This window comes from Helicoverpa zea, chromosome 15 (assembly GCF_022581195.2).
Source record: "Helicoverpa zea isolate HzStark_Cry1AcR chromosome 15, ilHelZeax1.1, whole genome shotgun sequence".
NCBI lineage: Eukaryota > Metazoa > Arthropoda > Insecta > Lepidoptera > Noctuidae > Helicoverpa > Helicoverpa zea.
In genome coordinates this window covers 5,664,003-5,682,121 of record NC_061466.1, presented here as the reverse complement: position 1 = coordinate 5,682,121, position 18,119 = coordinate 5,664,003, and the positions used below count along the sequence as shown (strand labels likewise).

The following is an 18,119-nucleotide window of genomic DNA, read 5'->3' as shown; positions in this document are numbered from 1 at the left end:
GATAAGGTGTACACCTAAAGGCCACGCAATAAGTTAGTGACAAAAGGCCACGCAAATCACAATTATAATAAAAGTTCAATAAAAGGCCATGCAATGAAGGACCATGCCGATAAATCAACCTATTTAAAGGGAATGTGTAATATGTTATAAGCGACATTATTACACTAATACATGTACAAAAATATAATAAGGTCCACGCTATGATTATTCACCAAATCATAATAAGGCTACGCAATTACAATACTGTTACTAATTTTCAGTAAAGAGCCACGCAACATAAAAGCTAATGTTTTATTACAGGCTGCCCCAAAATGACTCATGCATCATCGGTACTTCCGAACTTAGACCATTTTGACTGCGAAGGCGACCCAACATCTGTTGGCACTCGCTGGGAGAAATGGAAGAGGGCATTTGAAATTTATTTACTGGCTGCCAATGTCGATACTCCAGTACAGAAACGTGCTACTCTTCTCCATGTTGGAGGAATAGCACTTCAAGAAGTTTATTATAACCTTCCTGGAGCTCACGCCGAAGTAGCAGAAGGTGTCGATGTCTATGCAATAGCTCTAAAAAAATTGGACGGTTATTTTGCTCCAAAGCAAAGTCGGATTTACGAAAGGTACCTTTTTCGTCTTATGAAACAGGAGGATGGAGAACAATTTGAACGATTTTTACTAAGGTTGAGAAACCAAGCCGACAAATGTCAATTCCATAACAAAGAGGAGCATATTATCGATCAAATCACTGAAAAGTGTCGATTAGTCGAATTAAGAAAAAAATTTTAGAATGCGGCGATACAATTACTCTAGACGAAATCATTAGTAAAGCAAATGCATTGGAGGTTGTAACTCGACAACTAGAACAATTTAAAACAATAAATACGAAAGATGGAAACAATTTTAACAAAGCAGAAATTAATGAAATTAATGACAAGAAAAGATATAATAAATATTTACAAAAACAATCATCAAACACAAAATGTTCTAGATGTGGAAGCTCTTCCCATTTTTCTAATGACACAAAATGTCCAGCAAAAGATAAAAGATGTGTAAAGTGTGGTTTCATCGGTCATTTCCATGAACATTGTAGGACCCGACAGAAAAGAAAATTTTCAAACAGCAAGACAGAGACGACACACAAAAAACCAAGACTAGGAACCAAAAAAGACGCTGATAGAACTGAAATTGACTACATTTTCAACCTGGATGAAGAAGGAAATACAAAAAGTAAGGCAGATGAAGTAGAAGAGAAGGAAATAGATAAGTCCCGAATTGAGTATATTTTCCATCTAGATGAAGACGAAACTATTAAGTGCAATTTAGGGGGAGTTAGCGTTGACATGTTAATAGATTCAGGAAGTAAATGCAATGTTGTTACTGACAAAACATGGCAATTCTTAAAAGATAACAGCGTAAAAATTTCTAATCAAGTACGCAAACCTAATAAGACACTTATTTCCTACGGCAGTAAAGAACCCTTGGACATTATGGGCTCTTTTGAAGCGGACATTTCAGTGGGTAGTCATAATAGTATAAAATGCACTGTTTATGTCATCAGAAACGGTACACGTGATCTATTGGGCAAAGAAACTGCGATTCAATTAGGCATACTTAAAATTGGACTTCAAATTAATGCTGTTAGCAATGATGTACCTTTAGAAAAAGCTTTTCCGAAGTTCAAAGGAGTGACTGTCCAGATTCCAATAGACCAAAAAGTTAAACCAGTCATTCAACCATACAGAAGGGTTCCCATCCCTTTAGAAGAAAAGGTTGCTAGGAAATTAAAGGAACTTAAAGAAGCAGATATTATCGAGGAAGTAAATGAACCTTCACCGTGGGTATCACCGATGGTTCCGGTTCTCAAAGAAGGACAAGAAGAGGTACGTATTTGCTTAGATATGAGAAGAGCCAATCAAGCAATTATTAGAGAAAATCATCCCCTTCCCACGATGAATGAACTGCTACCTAATTTTCGGCAAGCTAATTTTTTTTCAAAATTGGATATAAAAAACGCTTTCCATCAACTCGAAATTCATGAAGATTGTAGGTACATCACTACATTCAGTACTAGCAAAGGGCTGTATAGGTATAAAAGGCTAATGTTTGGGATTTCTTGCGCACCTGAAATGTTCCAAAAAATTTTAGAAAAAATGTTGTTAGGTTGCGAAAGTACATTCAATTTTATCGATGATATTATTATACATGGTGCTACAGAAAAACAGCATGACGAAAGGTTAAGTAAGGTGCTACGAGTTTTGAAGGAAAATGACGTTTTATTAAATAAAAATAAATGCATTTATAAAACTCAAACAATTGAATTTCTTGGTCATGTACTTTCAGCTAAGGGCATTAGGCCGCTCGAAAAATATTTGACAGCCATTAAAACTAGTAGAATACCGAATACTACTGAAGAAATTCAAAGCTTTTTAGGGTTGGTTAACTTTGTAAGTAAATGGATTCCTAACGTAGCCACCCTTACTGAACCTTTACGGGAACTGTTACGGCTAGGACTTGGAAAGTCAGCAAACGTTCAACAATTTTGGACTTCCAAACAAGATGAGGCGTTTGAAGCTCTAAAAGAAAGCATTTCTAACATTAAAACTTTGGGTTATTACAATCCCTCTGACACAACTCAGGTTATCGCTGATGCCTCTCCTGTGGGGTTAGGTGCAGTGTTGGTCCAGGTTGGTAAAGATGGTCCCCGTGTGATCGCTTTTGGTCATAAGTCTCTTACTGATTGTGAAAAGAGATATTGCCAAACTGAGAAAGAAGCTTTAGCGCTCGTCTGGGCAGTGGAGCATTTTAAAATTTACCTATTGGGCAAAGACTTCGAACTAATAAGCGATCACAAGCCATTGGAAACCATTTTTGGACGAACTTCTAAACCATGTGCCAGAATAGAACGGTGGGTCCTCAGGTTACAGGCGTATAGGTACAAAGTCGTTTACAGACCAGGTAAATCCAATATAGCTGACACAATTTCCAGACTTTGCAAAACTTCTTCGTCAGAACCATTTGACTCTGAAAATTATATTAATCAAATAGTAAATTACAGCAGACCTGTTGCGGTTCCATTAAACGAAATTGAAAGATGTTCTGTGGGAGACGAAGAAATTTTAAAAGTCAAAGAGGGTATTTTTAATAATGATTGGCACGATTCTATTAACTATTATAAAAATATACAAAATGAGCTATGTTTTAATGGGAATATTCTTCTTCGCGGAACTAGAATAGTCATACCCGGTAATCTCCGTCAACAGGTACTGGAAGCGGCCCATGAAGGCCATCCAGGTATAGTGGCGATGAAGGCTCGTCTTAGAACTAAGGTGTGGTGGCCTAGAATTGATAAGGATGCTGAACGTCTAGTAAAAGCATGTCGAGGCTGTACACTTGTATCTAATCCTACTCCACCACATCCGATGAAAAGACGAACACTTCCCGCCGAGCCTTGGGTCGACGTAGCGATGGATTTCTTGGGGCCCCTTCCTACTCACGATTACCTGTTGATTGTTGTTGATTACTATAGTCGGTATAAAGAGATTAAAATAATGCGTAGCATCACTTCCCTGGATACGATAAAAGTCTTGAAAGAAATTTTCTCCAGACTAGGTTATCCAGCAACTTTGACGTGTGACAACGGAAATCAGTTCACAAGCGAGGTTTTTCAGAAATATTGTAAGGAATGTGGAATTATTTTGTACAATACAGTCCCATATTGGCCTCAGATGAATGGGGAAGTTGAAAGACAAAACCGGAATGTCTTAAAACGACTAAAAATTTGCCAAGCTGAAAGCGGGAACTGGAAAGAGGACATTTTTAATTATTTGATGATGTATAATAGTACACCACACTCTGTTACAGGCAAATCACCCTCGGAACTATTTTATAAAAGACAATTTAGAGACAAGATTCCGGCAGCACCAGATATGGAATACAAAACAATAGATGAAGAAGTGAGAGACAGAGATCTACAAATGAAAGAAAAAGGAAAAGAGTATGGGGATCTTAAAAGGAAAGCGACAGATAGCAACTGCGAAATAGGGGAAAAAGTATTGGTAAAAAATGTAATTAAAAATAATAAGTTGACCTCCAATTTCAATCCTACTACCCATACAATAACGGATGTGAATGGTGGCGATATTAGTATTCGAAATGATGAAACCGGGAAAGAATATCGGCGTAACATAGTGCACTTAAAGAAAGTAAATGATTCATGGACTGTAGTTGGTCAAAATAATAATAATGATGATTTAGAGAGCAATGACTGTCAAGGGTCATTAAATTGAACTTATGATATTGTTAACTAGGCTATTATGATTGTTATACCAATTTAAAATGAAGTAAAATCTAGTTTGTTTTGTTTATTTACAGAGATTATGTAATAATGATACTTATATTATTAGACTAGTTGTTATAAAAAATTAAGTTGTAAGGTTAATGAACTCTGATTGTGATTTTGAAATTATGTGTTCAAATTAATTAAAATAAAGAAGGGATGTAGTGTATGCGCGGGCGCCCGGCGTGAAGTCAGTCGTGCAACAACCGTGGCCGCGAGCGTACGCGTCCAGTGTCCCGCATATACTAGATTCACTCCAGTCTAAAAGTGTGTTTTATTTGCTATCCAGTCAGTACACAATCAACCTTTGTTTCATTACGAGGAATCAAGTTTCCTAGTGTACCGAAGCCAAAAAGCAAGCTCTAATTGAAAAGGTAGAACGCATCACGTGACGGAACGCCGTGCAAACATTTATTGATCCAACGATGTGTATCGATTGCTCCGGCCCTTACAGGTACTTGCCAAAATTGTGTTTTTCCATCACCCTTCACCGTTACTAATCCTTGTAATCCTATCGTCGATATTTTTTTTTAGAAGTTTGTGTAGGTACCTATTTAGTGGTTACTTATATGTCACTTTTTTTTTTTTTTTTTTTTTTTTTTTTTTTTTCCGACGTCAAAAATCATCAAATGACCCCTCCCGCTGTGGGTTAGCAGCGGTGAGGGCTTATATGTCACCTTTGACTTTTACGCATTCAGGACTAATACATGGTATGATATGGTAATACATAGAAGTAAAATTTACTATTACTATCTGTAGGACGGCATTGAGTAAAGAATACTGCTCGCAATCTGCTGGAATTTATTTCAAGCAAGAAATTATGAGGAAGTCAAATTGATTGAATTTGGATAAACTGAAATAAGACATTTTACTAGTATTTCCAACACGTTACTTTAACAAAATTCAACGGTTCAAGGGAACCATTTTTATAGTTATCAGAATCAAAGCAAGCTTTAGACCGCCACCAGGCACTAAAATTTTCAATAATAGTTACTTCTTTCATCGAATTTTTGTCGTTCAGTTTTCTACAAAGTTCACATTGGGGGTCGGTCATCGGTGACTCATATACACTATGATAGGAATAATGGTTTGTCCATCTGAAAAAATCGTAATAAATAGTCTTGTTTCTGATTGCAGCTACCATTTTTTCTACAAGCATTTTTATACCAAGGGTGCGCACGTCTAAATAGGAACCTTCTGGCATAAACCTGAAATAAATGTTACAGTAAAATTATAGTATATACCAGCTGCTAAGCAAGGTTGTATTATTATGCTGATATTTTTGTTTTGAATCCATATGGAGGTTTGACCTTAGCATACCACACTTCGTAGGTAGGAAAACTCTTTGCCTCAAATATCAGCTTTACTACCGTCACAACTTATTTTCTTATAAAATTATATTATCTCACCTTGTATAATTAGCTCCGCCATAGACAACAGGCACGGTATAATGTTGCAAAGGAGTCAAAAGCTTCTCAGTAACATAATCGTCAATTAAAGAGTTCTCAAAGGATAAGTAGAAGTAGTAATATCTCTCCAAAAGACTCAAACATACCAAGTTTATGTTTCTGGGACAATTTACTTCACCGGGGCCAAATATATCTAGAGTCATATTATAGTCGGATAATTCGTCTTGAATTTGTAAGGCTATTTCCCGTCTTTTATTGGCTGCATGTTTATTTGAAACAAACCAAGCGGCAGCATATATCTTGCCTTCAAGATTCTTCTTGAATGCACTATCTATTGGCTTCATATCCTCCAATTTCAACCAATGCATTATTGGTTTAGGTCCAATAATGGAGCCTGTTATGTTTCTAATTATGATGTATCCTAAATAGATGTCGGAATTCAATTTGTACGTCATGGTCCAGTTGAAGACTCCTCTCAAGTTCCTACATCTTACCGGATAGTTAACAGCGGATTCACCACTTAGAAATATGTATTTTTGTTGATTTGATCGGTCTTTTGGTAAAATTAAAGGTTTTTTGTCCAATTCAGGGCCATGAAACATGATGGCATCAAAATCTGAAATCCTCCTTACAACTGAGTTGATTTTGGTAATATAACAATTACTTACAGGACATTTCTTTTTTAAAAATAAACTTCGGTCTCCAATCATTTGTTTGATTGGGGATCTATGAGGATCATTGAATACTAAAATGTATTTCAGGTTTGTATCAAATGCGATTTGTATTAGTCGTACTATTATTAATGAACACAATGTGGTTGTAAAGGTGACTATCAGAATTTTCTTTATCATTGTGGTTGTATTAACACACGTTAGTTTACGGTTGAACCATTTCACTTTTCGTCATAATTTTCCATATTTCCCTTCACATTATTTTTATAAAACAAACGTGTTCCTTCACACAAGCACCTTATAGTTCTATTTGAATAGAAAAACAATCTGCATAAACCACACGTAATTAAGCACGTGATAATTTATGGTAAAGATCGTAAAACAACATTTCATTATTTAATTTGTGTTATTAGTAGGCTAATTTTATACTTAATCCTGAATGGTATCATAAATCCGGGACCGTTACCGTGCTTATTAAAAATATGCCCTTGCTAAAACGCTTCCTCTCTCCTGCATTAAAACTAGAAAAAAATCGTAGACGAACTAAAGTCACCGATATAGCCCACCGGATTAGCAAGTTGAAGTGGCAATGCGCAGAGCAGATGGCCGATGGGGGTCGAAAAGTGCTGGAGTGGAAACCACGGACTAGCAAGCGCAGCGTAGGACGTCCAGCAACAAGGTGGATAGACGACCTTATAAAGGTCGCAGAAGACGCTGGATGCAGGTCGCCTCCAACAGGTATCTGTAAAGATCTAAGGAATATCCTCCCCTATGTTCAGCAGTGGACGTCCTCTGGCTGAAATGATGATGATAATGATGACACTGCTTAAGGCGGGGTAACGTTTAAGGGATTTATTTCGAAATAAATGAAAATAACCTCAAAACTAATAAACAAGCGAAATGTTTTTGAACAGTTTGTTGAAGCAAATTAATTTAATGTCAAAACAAGACTTCCACGAATCCGTGAGCCAATAAGCCCTTTAAAATTTGTTGAAACCGAGAATTGAAACTAGGAACGTCAAACTTAAGTAATTTTGAAGCTCTCACTTGTTGCTTTCTTGTACGTGGCCTCGGCAGCCAAATAATATCGAGATAACGAACAAATATCCTTCGTTTTTGGTACAAGCTCGTGACCTTATAAATTCAAGGCCAAACAGTAAACACGTTTAAGTGTTAAGAACTTCATGTTCAAAATTATTTTTTATGTTTTTCACGTTTGAAAGGTAAAGTTCATATCAATTTCATAAGGCCTGCAGACATTGGTTTATTTATGAGAAATGTCAGTTACACTAAAAAGGTCAATTGTACTTCAGGTCAATAAATAGTATTAGCTAAATATAATACTGATCAGGTGTTTACTATGCAAAATTGATTACAGTGATTTATCATAATCAGCTCATTACTTTATGTAGGTACTAAAGCAGTACATAGACATACTGTGTATAGACACTTGACACCTACAAGTGTATCCTTATAGCTTTCTATAAGAAACCATCACACTTACGTCACTTTATAGGACAATATGTTGATAGAACGAAGGCCAAGATTGTTGAACAATGGATCTAAATGACGTGACTGAATGACGTCATAATATTTACACCCTCTCTTGACCTCAAAAACACACCCTACAGTGTACCTTCATATATAACCGGGTTATATCGAAAAGGACGGTGGGAGGTAAGAAACGGAACGTTTTTATGCAAGGTACAAAGGTTGCGAAAAGTAACGTAGCTTTGGAGAAAGAAAATTGTAATGAAAAGGCTTGCAGTTTTAGCCGATTTTTTTTTATTTCTTTGGAACTTGATTATTTTGAGTACATCCCAAGTATTTGAAGCGTTTATGAAGACACATTTAGGTACAGGTTAGTATTTTTGCAAATAATATGCCAATATTTACTACACAAATAAAGTGATAATTCTAACCAAATTCCCAGCATACGTCATCACATTATGCAACCCACTCATGATCACACATCACGTACATTTGATGTGCAAATCGTCCAGATTTATTAGATAATAATAGAGGAATACAAATAGATACAACAGTAACAAATCTAGTTAAAAGCTAGACGGATTACTGCAACTACGCGCTCTAATAGTGACGTGGGAAAATAAACCAGTGGAGTGAGCGATATGCAATCATTGGAAACAATAAGATTACATTATATATCAATAAAGAACTATAAAACTTTCATCCATTTTGCCTTCATACATCCAGTGGCGGATTAAGAGTATCCGAGGCCCTAAGCACAGAGCCTGTGTAGACCCTCTATTGCTTAAATGGAAATGGAAGGTTGAAAAAATTGACCGAGCGAAGCAAGCGTGATGCCTTTTGTAGTTAGAAATGCGCGAGCGAAGCGAGCGCGAAATTTTTTTCTTACTCGTACGGAGGTAAAATGTATCCCAAACATACATAGTTTCTGAATACGCGAGCGAAGCGAGCGCGAAATTTTAATTATTTTTAAGACTCAGAACCAAAATTACGTTCAATGTAGGCCAAACGTACGTACTTAACTTTTTATTTGTTGGCAAATGTAAAAACGAGGACATACAGTTTCTGAATACGCGAGCGCAGCGAGCGAGAAATCTTCATTATTTTTTAAGACTCAGAACCAAAATTACGTTCAATGTAGGCCAAACGTACGTACTTAACTTTTTATTTGTTGACAAATGTAAAAACGAGGACATACAGTTTCTGAATACGCGAGCGAAGCGAGCGAGAAATCTTGATTATTTTTTAAGACTCAGAACCAAAATTACGTAACAGGGCTACATGTCAAACCTTCATTTCTTTCTACAAGTTTCGTTGGACAAGTAAGATGGATATATACGTAAGATCGATAACAACGTCAACGCGACGTCGGTCCGCAGACCACTTGGAAGGCCTCCAGGGACCACCAGTCGTCCGCGGACCACCGGTTAAGAACCACTGATCTAAAGCATCCAAAATTTTCGGATATGTTTGTTGTATTGCACTCGTAGTTACAGCGTGAGCTTCCCAACGAGTGTCCGATAGCGACTTCAAAACGCTATCGTTGCCTATTAATTCTTTTAAAACTGCCCAACGATGAGTAGAAGCCGAAAAAAAATTGTAGGTATAACAACTGGGGCCCGATTCTCCTAAGTTAATATTGTCAAAATCGAATAGAAATTGAATCGCAATATGATCGGAATAGCAGTTTTAACCTTATCGGGCATTCTGCTACTAATATAAGACCAATCGTATTCCAACGAAATTCGGTTGGTTTGCGATTGGTCTCCTATTTTGGTGATTTTGGTCTATAGTTTGTTCTACAATCATATTGCAATCGTAAATCATTTGCAGACAAAATGATTTATTATTGAATGACAGAAAAGGATAAAAACGTTTATTTCAAAGAAAAAATAGCGGAATGCCATATACGCTTAAATCGTAATTGAGTCAGGATTGGATCTCGGTCGAACCGAGTCGACGTGAATCGTATGTCGCTTAAGTAAAATTAGGAGAATCGGGGAAAAAAAATCTCTGCGATCGTACAACAATCAAGAGCACTGTGATTTCAGACATATTGTGGATGAATCTCTATAAAATGTAGGTATAAACTGAAACGCCAGCAGAGGATGGAGGCCCCTGGAGAACAGGGGCCCCAAGCACGTGCTTGTTGTGCTTATCCGTTAATCCGCCACTGCATACATCTGAATCTAGCAAGTGTCATTAAAGTATTCAAGCCCTTTCCCGTGGTCTCACCCGCGTGGTCCCGTGGTAGCTACTGCCTGTACCTAGACAAAATATATACTACGTTACTTGGAAAGAGTAAAGCTTTCCAACAGTGAAATAATTTCAAACCGTTCAGCTGTTTCGGCGCCTTTACGGTATAAACAAAAAATAAAATGTTTTCCCTTTATTATAACAACATAGATGAGCATTCATTCAATTAGGCTTGAGCAAGCGTTTATGATATAACCTTCTGTGGTATACTTCATTCTGATAGGACAATAGATACCTATATCAATAATGATGCTCGAACTAACTACTAAAAGAAACACATCAACCAAAATTCCTATTTCAAAATCAAACAAAACACTACCGTCATAAAATAGTGGTTAACTTTAAATTGGTTGTAGTGACGTAACCGAGGTGTTCATAACTCAACAACGCGATCAAGTGTCTGACCGACCCTTGTTATAATTCCGGCAGACACTGAAATATCTCAAGTATACCCAAGAGTTACGAGTGATCCTACGTTCCTGTCCGTTTTATCTGCACGAAAAATTGTCGGATTACCCTGTAATTTTTGGGGCATATGAGCGTAACAGTTTTGAGATAAAAAGGATTGCGTGCGTGCTGAAAAAATTAAATAAATAAATCCTAAAAAAACATTTTTTTTAATATAAAAAATTGTGGTAATTTATGTTCTGAACATCACAGAGAGATCATATTAGAGACAAATATAAAACAATACTTGCAACGCTCGCCTATATGTTGCAGTTTGCGGCAAAATATTTTATCTAGACACACGGCAGTGTGTCCGCCAAGTTCGAGCAAAAAAGCGACACACCGGCCGTGGGTTATATTACACGAACCATTTCGGGCCAAATTCGACCCCCCTGTAACTCAAAATCTATTTTATTTACGCATATCAAATTTCTAGTATCTGTTGAGACCCCCTCACTTATCTAAAATACAAAATTTCATTAATATACCTATTGTAGGTCTTGAGATATTGACGTCAGAAAATCGCTATTTTTACTATACACTTATTCACTTATTCACTGACTCACTCATCAAAAACCTAGACCACTTCCAATGGTCGTATTGACTTGAAATTTGGCATGGAGGTAGGTCTTTATGTCAAGTTAAAGGGAAAAATCTGAAAATGGCCAAGTGTGAGTCGGTTTCAAAATAATGAAGGTGTTTTATACCCGGTGTAAATTTATTCCCCTAAGGAACTAAAACGAACTAAATTTATCTATATTTATATAATATATCTTCGAATGGTACAAAGGTTTGTATTTAGTCAAAGTAAAGTAAAAATCTGAAAACGGCCAAGTGTGAATTACTTTCGAAAATAACGAATGTGTAACTTTGATCCACGAACATAATATATGATAACATGTCATGTCAGTCAGTTGGTAAATCTAGTCCATTTAGTTAATCTAGTTCATTTCTTTGTAAGAAACATAGTGCATATTAAAAAATCTAAAAAATAGTATAAATGAGACATTTCTTTAACTAACTTCATCATAAGAAAAAAATAAAATAAACAACCTTACAAAAATAAATGAAATCCCACCCAAAACAAAAATGTGAAAGACTGCCAAGTTCGATAATATGGGAATGCTTCGCCTATAAAAGAAGTGAGATCTGAATAAGTACCAAGTTCCATACACATACCTCAGTTAAAAATAGTTACTTTTTAATGATGATTACTTGGCAAGTTTTAATAGAAAATTAAATACTTGATTCATTGCGTTTAGTAGGTTTATAACAAGGTGTATGAAAACTTGCCAAGTAACATCATTAAAAAAGTAACTATTTTTAACTGAGGTATGTGTATGGAACTTGGTACTTATTCAGATCTCACTTCTTTTATAGGCGAAGCATTCCCATATTATCGAACTTGGCAGTCTTTCACATTTTTGTTTTGGGTGGGATTGCAACACAACACAGGAAACTAAAAAATAAAATAAAAATGTCAGTCATCAAAACTAAAAATGACAAAAAAATTACGAGTGGCTTTGTACAGTGTAGAAGCCATTATCATACACAAAAAACTCTGAACTGAACCGTCAAAATTTTATATCCACTATTAATGCAGTATTCTAACAAAGGCCTAACTGACATGTTACAGCATGAATTTTATTAGGAAACAAAATTGGCCGTCAACCATACAATAGTACGGTCTCATGCAGTTATGAAGCCAATTATTATTATTTTTTATTTCGTTTTAGTTAGTAGGTGTTTAGTTAGTACAATTATAAAAATAAAAATCTTAAAAAAATATAAGCTTATAAAATATAATGAAATTGCATTCCCTTTTTCCAAGGAAAATGTTCGGTAGTTACTAAAAACTGTATAGACTCTTTGACGCAAACTTTTTCCAAGCAAAGTTTTAACATCCGACGTTGTTCCGCTGAGACGTGAATAACAAACAAGCCCACTTTACCACTTACAACATTAGTAAGAGAAGATTTTTCTTTCCAAAGTATGAATAAAATATTTATTATAGCAGCCGAGTGGAATAAGCTTTGCAAAATTTCTTAATCTTCCTTAATTAGTTGTGAATATTTCGCGGTAGGTGTCAAATCTGAATATTGCTTGAAAGCCTGAATTTATAATAAAAAGATTGATATCTCGTCATCATCATCAACACTTCAGCCATAGGATGTCAACTGCTGAACATAGGCCTAGCCCGATTTTCAGAGAGTTTCAATGATCCTATTTGAATGATTTAATTATGATTTTCCCTTGGCCTACGAAAAAGGAAAACCCTTTGGAATAATAATCATGTTTTCGTAAAATTCATCAGATCAGTACTCAGATTTCATCAAAGCATCTATAAAGGGAAATAATACACAGGATTGAGTTTCACACGGCTTCTTATAACTATAAAAAAAACTCAAGACTCAACTGAACACAAAAAACAATAAGATCCCAGTTGGCTTTCTTACTTTCACACGTTTATAATGAAGCACTTTACATATTGTCAAGGTTATCAGAATCTAAGTAAATAACTTAATTATCATGACAATTAATTGGCTTTAAATATTGTTCTTACTTGTGAAGCAATATTGGATTAGAATATATCCTTCGATATTTTCGTCGTCTCATCATCAAATTACATTGTGGATAGTAGTGACGTAAACACCAGATCGAGTGTCACCCACTCAAAGATAACTATTTATATCAGCTGATTATTTTATCGATATCGATAGGTTGTATGAATATCTAATTACTAGACATTATCGTTGGTAATTCAGTGTCGATCATATAACTGTGGTAAAAGTAAATGATTAAAAATTAAATAATGATTTTCATAATAATAAAAAAAAAATATTGATAATTTTATATAAATGATGGATTTTATACTTAACACTTTTAATGCATCTCTTTTCATTTCTGTCTATGGCAGATCCGAAAATCAAAGATTCGTGAAGTAGGTTTTTTTAGCCATGAAATATTTATGTTCAAAACTTAAAGACTAAATAAAAAGGTTAAGGAAAATTGGCCAGTACCTATTACAGTCAACCACTATTAAGTTCATAAGAGTTTTTACTATACATTATACAAGGCCAGTACAATATAAAGGAAACAACGGCTGTAGCTATAAGAACTACAGAAAACATTTTCTATGTAACGTTAAAACTGAGGACATTACTTTCAACCGTCGGGAAAGTTTTTCAGAGTTATAATTCAAGCTTTTAATGTAAGCACATTCTTAGCTTCATAAGTGTGTGAACTTATACTAAGTAACTTTAAGACTTTGAGTAAGTTTTCTAGAATGTGTCACACATATGTACATTGCTGGACGATCCAACTTATTACAGAAACGAATTTTGAAATGATCAATCATATAAATTGAAATAATCTTAAAGGTTGTCCAAGAATTTATGTGTGACAAAATGTATAAGAGATTTAAATTTTAAGTCCAAAATAAAATAATCTTTGTTGTCAATCCTCAATGAAAACATTTCCATTCTTGGCAATCTAATGGGATTATAATACGATCTGAGTTACCTCAAACAAGAAGAAAGCGTTAAGTTTCTTTGTCTTCTACAGAAAAAAAAAAAACAAAAGAGTACCACACAAAAGTGTTTATTACAATTAAACATTTTAATCCGCGGTATTTACATCACGTTACATTTAATTTTGAGGGCAACACAGACCACAGCTGTGTGTCCCAGCTTACATATAATTACAAAGACTGTGGTCGCAGAGCTCTGCATTTCCTTTTATTATCATCTTTCAACTTAATGGGCGTTCTTGACGAAATGTTACCTTGAAGTGACCTAGTAAAATCTTTATATCTTGTGAACACTTATCCGGAATAAGCTTAGTTATAAAGTAGGTAGGTTACATTGTAAGATGGACGGTCATAGAATGCAGATTTTTATCGTCTATTTATCAACTCTGTAAGTTATTCTTAACTAGCTGCAGCCAGCAGTTTCATCCGCTTCCTGAGGAAAAACTGCTTCCCACATCCGGACAAAAAGTAGCCTATTTATTATTTAAATATATAAGCTTTATTACCGCTAAGTTTCATCTTGATCCGTTCAGCGGATTGTGCTTGAAGAAGCAACAAACATACACACGCATAAACTTTCGTATTATATATTTATGTTTCATATTAGTATAAAGTGTGGTAGTACGATGTGATATACTATAGTAATTCCTCTATCAACTTCGAAGATTGAAATGTGACAATGACAATATGATTGATTTGAGAATGTTGTCGTAGGTGAGGTTGTGGGTAATATTCCTAATGCGTCGCTTTTCCACTACAAGACACCTACATCACTCAACAATAATGTAATTTTGGCAAAAGATCATAGGATTGGTAGAATACTTCCAGAACCAATACAATATCGTTAGTCTATTGTTGCCTTACATTGGGTATATTTTGGTAATAATATACTGTTACCTATTTATGTTTTGTAATATTTTTCTAAGATCCAATAATACCTAATATAATGTTGTTTTCTGTAAATCCTACACTGGAGAAACTCTTCAGTGATAACATTATTTTAGAAATAGGTTTCGTGCCTCTTGAGAATACCTTTAATAAAAACTTGGTCTGTCTATCCGAAGTTTTACTGTTCTGAGGTTTGCCTGTCCTAGTCCATAAACATTAAATGAAGATACCAATGTAAATCTTTCATTTTATAGCCAGCTACTTCCATTAACATTCTATGGTTTTAGTAGTTTAGCAATTATGTAGGTATCCTACGTAAAATCTATCGACAGTGTAATATAAAAAACCGTTAGAATATTTACTACAACGAATATGTTTATGAGTTACTTTAATTCCACATTTTTTTTTTATTTATTTACATATTGGCATAACACCCAATTACTACATGTATACAAATGATTTTGATTTTCCAAAAGCCAATCAGTCAAATCAATGTAACCGACCTCACATCAAAGTAACACGAAAGTCAACTTACTCCCCGTTCATCCCAATTACGGCTTACGAAATAATTCACCAGGAAATTCCAAGATTTCTCAGTCAGTAAATGGTTTCCATTTGCAGTAATTTCAATTCGAACCGTTAGGATAAACGCCTTGAATCCGGTCATTAGGGGTGAGCGCCCACTGACCTAATCATGTGGCTCACCTCTACTCAATCCGCTAAGCCACGTTTCTACATACCTATAGTTTGACAAGTGCTAATGGAATACGTGTAAGCATTCTAGCTATAGATAGTTTGGTAATTGAACTATTGTTTACTAGATTTTGCCTGTGACTTCGTCTGCATCCCAAAAGAACTTCGTGTCGCAAGCGGATAAAAAATAGCTTAAATCTGTCTTTAGAGCACCATCAACACCTGTGCAATATTACATCTTTAATCTCATCAGTTTTAGTGAGAAAAAGTGACAAACAAACCTACTATCGCATTTTTAATATTAGTAAAGTTTTATTTATAAAGTAAAACGATTTATTTAAAGTAACAATAAGTAGAATAAAACACGGTAAAAACATTGGGCCTGCAGCAATATTCATGAAGGATTCATAATAAATCCGTCTACATAAAATTCAACTGTGGTATTTATTGACTCATACAACCTTTGGCAATTTTTCACGTCAAACTTTCGATTCAAAGATCGCTTCTTTGATTAATTGTTTCTTTGAACTGTTGAGTTAAGTTAAGCAAAGTTGAGCGGATTCCCTTTAAAAGCTTTCAGTCACGCTATCAAACATTCTGTATTGATGACTCGTCTTAACTTTATTTGTTAGGCAGCAAATCTGAAAGTTATAAGTTTTCTAGACAATATGTAAGTCTACGTAATGGTTTTTATGCTGAAAATATTTGTAATTCGTTGATATAATTTTCTGAGGTCACGATTATTGGAAGTCATTTATATGCTAATCTAACACTTATTTTCAAATATCAATCATAATTATTACAATATCTAAACAGCATGTACTCTCAAATAATTAAAAGAGTTCTCATATGGTTTACTATAAGTTGTCCAAAACTAGGCACCAGTGCCTTAATAAGTATAGTTCGGCCATTCAGAGAATGCGTTCCTGACACGTCGCGATTGAACTGACGACGTAACTACATTCATTGATTATTGATATAATAATGTTGTTTTAATGCTCCTCAATTGTTAAAACGGTAAACAACCAGCAAAAATATTTTTATCGTAACTGCAACGCCATTGCAAAGTTACGTCGTCAGTTCAATCGCGACGTGTCAGGAACGCATTCTCTGAATGGCCGAACTATAATTTGCGAAACGTTAGCACATAACACTGGTATATCCATACCATATATGCACACATGCGTATAGTAGCAGATGCAATAAAGAATTATGTACGTAAAAATTGAACAAACATAAAAATATTAATGCGGCATTTTATAGCTGTATAGAATAGCGATAAAATGCTGCTATGCGATGTTTCGCAGACTTTTATTATAAACAGTATGTATGTATGCGTTGATGTATTTACAAGTGTGACTGAAAACATAAATTGGTATGTGACGACGTACTTACTGCAGATTTACAGAATGCTGTGAGAATGCAACGAATAGTTTGTTCATAATTTTAATTTATGACCATTAAATGTAATTTGTTTACTTTAATACTGTTTGTTTAAAGTCTGTGTTAGCGAAGCGTGTTTATGATAATCATCTGGTCGAATCCGTAAATTGCGTTTTATTTGTTGCGGCTTGTGGAAAAATAAGTTTAAAACTACTGTAAGAAAGTACTGCAGTGTGATTCTAAAAGACTTCACTCTAAACTTCACATCTGAATCCGCCGTGAGTTACTACACTAGCGCTACTCTTGCGAGCTTGTTTGCGAGTTGAACTAAATTAAACTCGAGATTTTGACAGATAAAGTATGAGATGACTTTTAGAACGTTTTGAACCGAATGTGAAGTGAGAGTGAATAGCGAAGTGAAATGCGAGTTGTTGTCTGAATTTTATAGAATCGACGTACTGCAGTGCAGTTTATCAATGAGACAAAAACATACCATATAATAAAACAATTTAATTTAAAGCCTGTCTGAATGATCTCCACATCAAAATTTCACAATTTTCCATAAGACTCAACACGTCTATTCACGAGACTTGGAATTCTGCCCACGACACACACTTAAGTACACATCACGGCATTGATTGGGTATACAACATCAATCCCTTTCGTCACGATTAATCTATGTAATACGTTCCAATTTTCGGGATCAATATTGCTAAGAACTTTATAGATTGAGTACTTACCTATATACCAATGTAATGCAGTAGTATTTAACCTAAAATAGCTGCTGTGCCAGTATAAATGTTTTAAGGAAACACATATTTTCATCATCACGGCTTACTAGCTAGTAAAGTTTCGACATTTAATTATTTTTGGTTGAAGTTTGAAAGCTAATTTTACTCACAAATTAAAATAATTTTAGATCTTTACTAATAACTTCATTTTGAATTGCTTAAGATAGGGACTACCGAAGACATAGGTAATCATGGTAAATACAAAAGTAAACGACTAGGTACGATT

The 18,119-nt window shown here is 34.9% G+C and overlaps 3 protein-coding genes across 5 annotated transcripts in view; 1 reads left to right on the top strand and 2 right to left on the bottom strand.

Moving 5' to 3' along the window:
- Window positions 1–18,119, bottom strand: part of LOC124636776 (small conductance calcium-activated potassium channel protein) — a 255,271-nt gene that overhangs the window by 223,815 nt on the left and 13,337 nt on the right. The window lies entirely within an intron of this gene.
- Window positions 803–4,602, top strand: LOC124636780. The gene is made up of 2 exons (XM_047172922.1): window positions 803–1,879; window positions 3,861–4,602. The coding sequence occupies exons 1-2, from the start codon at window positions 1,340–1,342 to the stop codon at window positions 3,942–3,944; spliced, it is 624 nt and encodes a 207-aa protein (XP_047028878.1). The 5' UTR covers window positions 803–1,339; the 3' UTR covers window positions 3,945–4,602.
- Window positions 4,639–6,809, bottom strand: LOC124636779 (alpha-(1,3)-fucosyltransferase C-like). Its single transcript, XM_047172921.1, has one exon. The coding sequence runs from the start codon at window positions 6,593–6,595 to the stop codon at window positions 5,741–5,743; it is 855 nt and encodes a 284-aa protein (XP_047028877.1). The 5' UTR covers window positions 6,596–6,809; the 3' UTR covers window positions 4,639–5,740.

Bases quoted from the DNA above. Each gene is read 5' to 3' on its own strand.
- LOC124636780 (XM_047172922.1), top strand. From the start codon at position 1,340: ATGTTAATAGATTCAGGAAGTAAATGCAATGTTGTTACTGACAAAACA. The intron at 1,880-3,860 runs GTACGTATTTGC...ACTCTGTTACAG, and splicing joins TCAAAGAAGGACAAGAAGAG to GCAAATCACCCTCGGAACTA.
- LOC124636779 (XM_047172921.1), bottom strand. From the start codon at position 6,595: ATGATAAAGAAAATTCTGATAGTCACCTTTACAACCACATTGTGTTCA.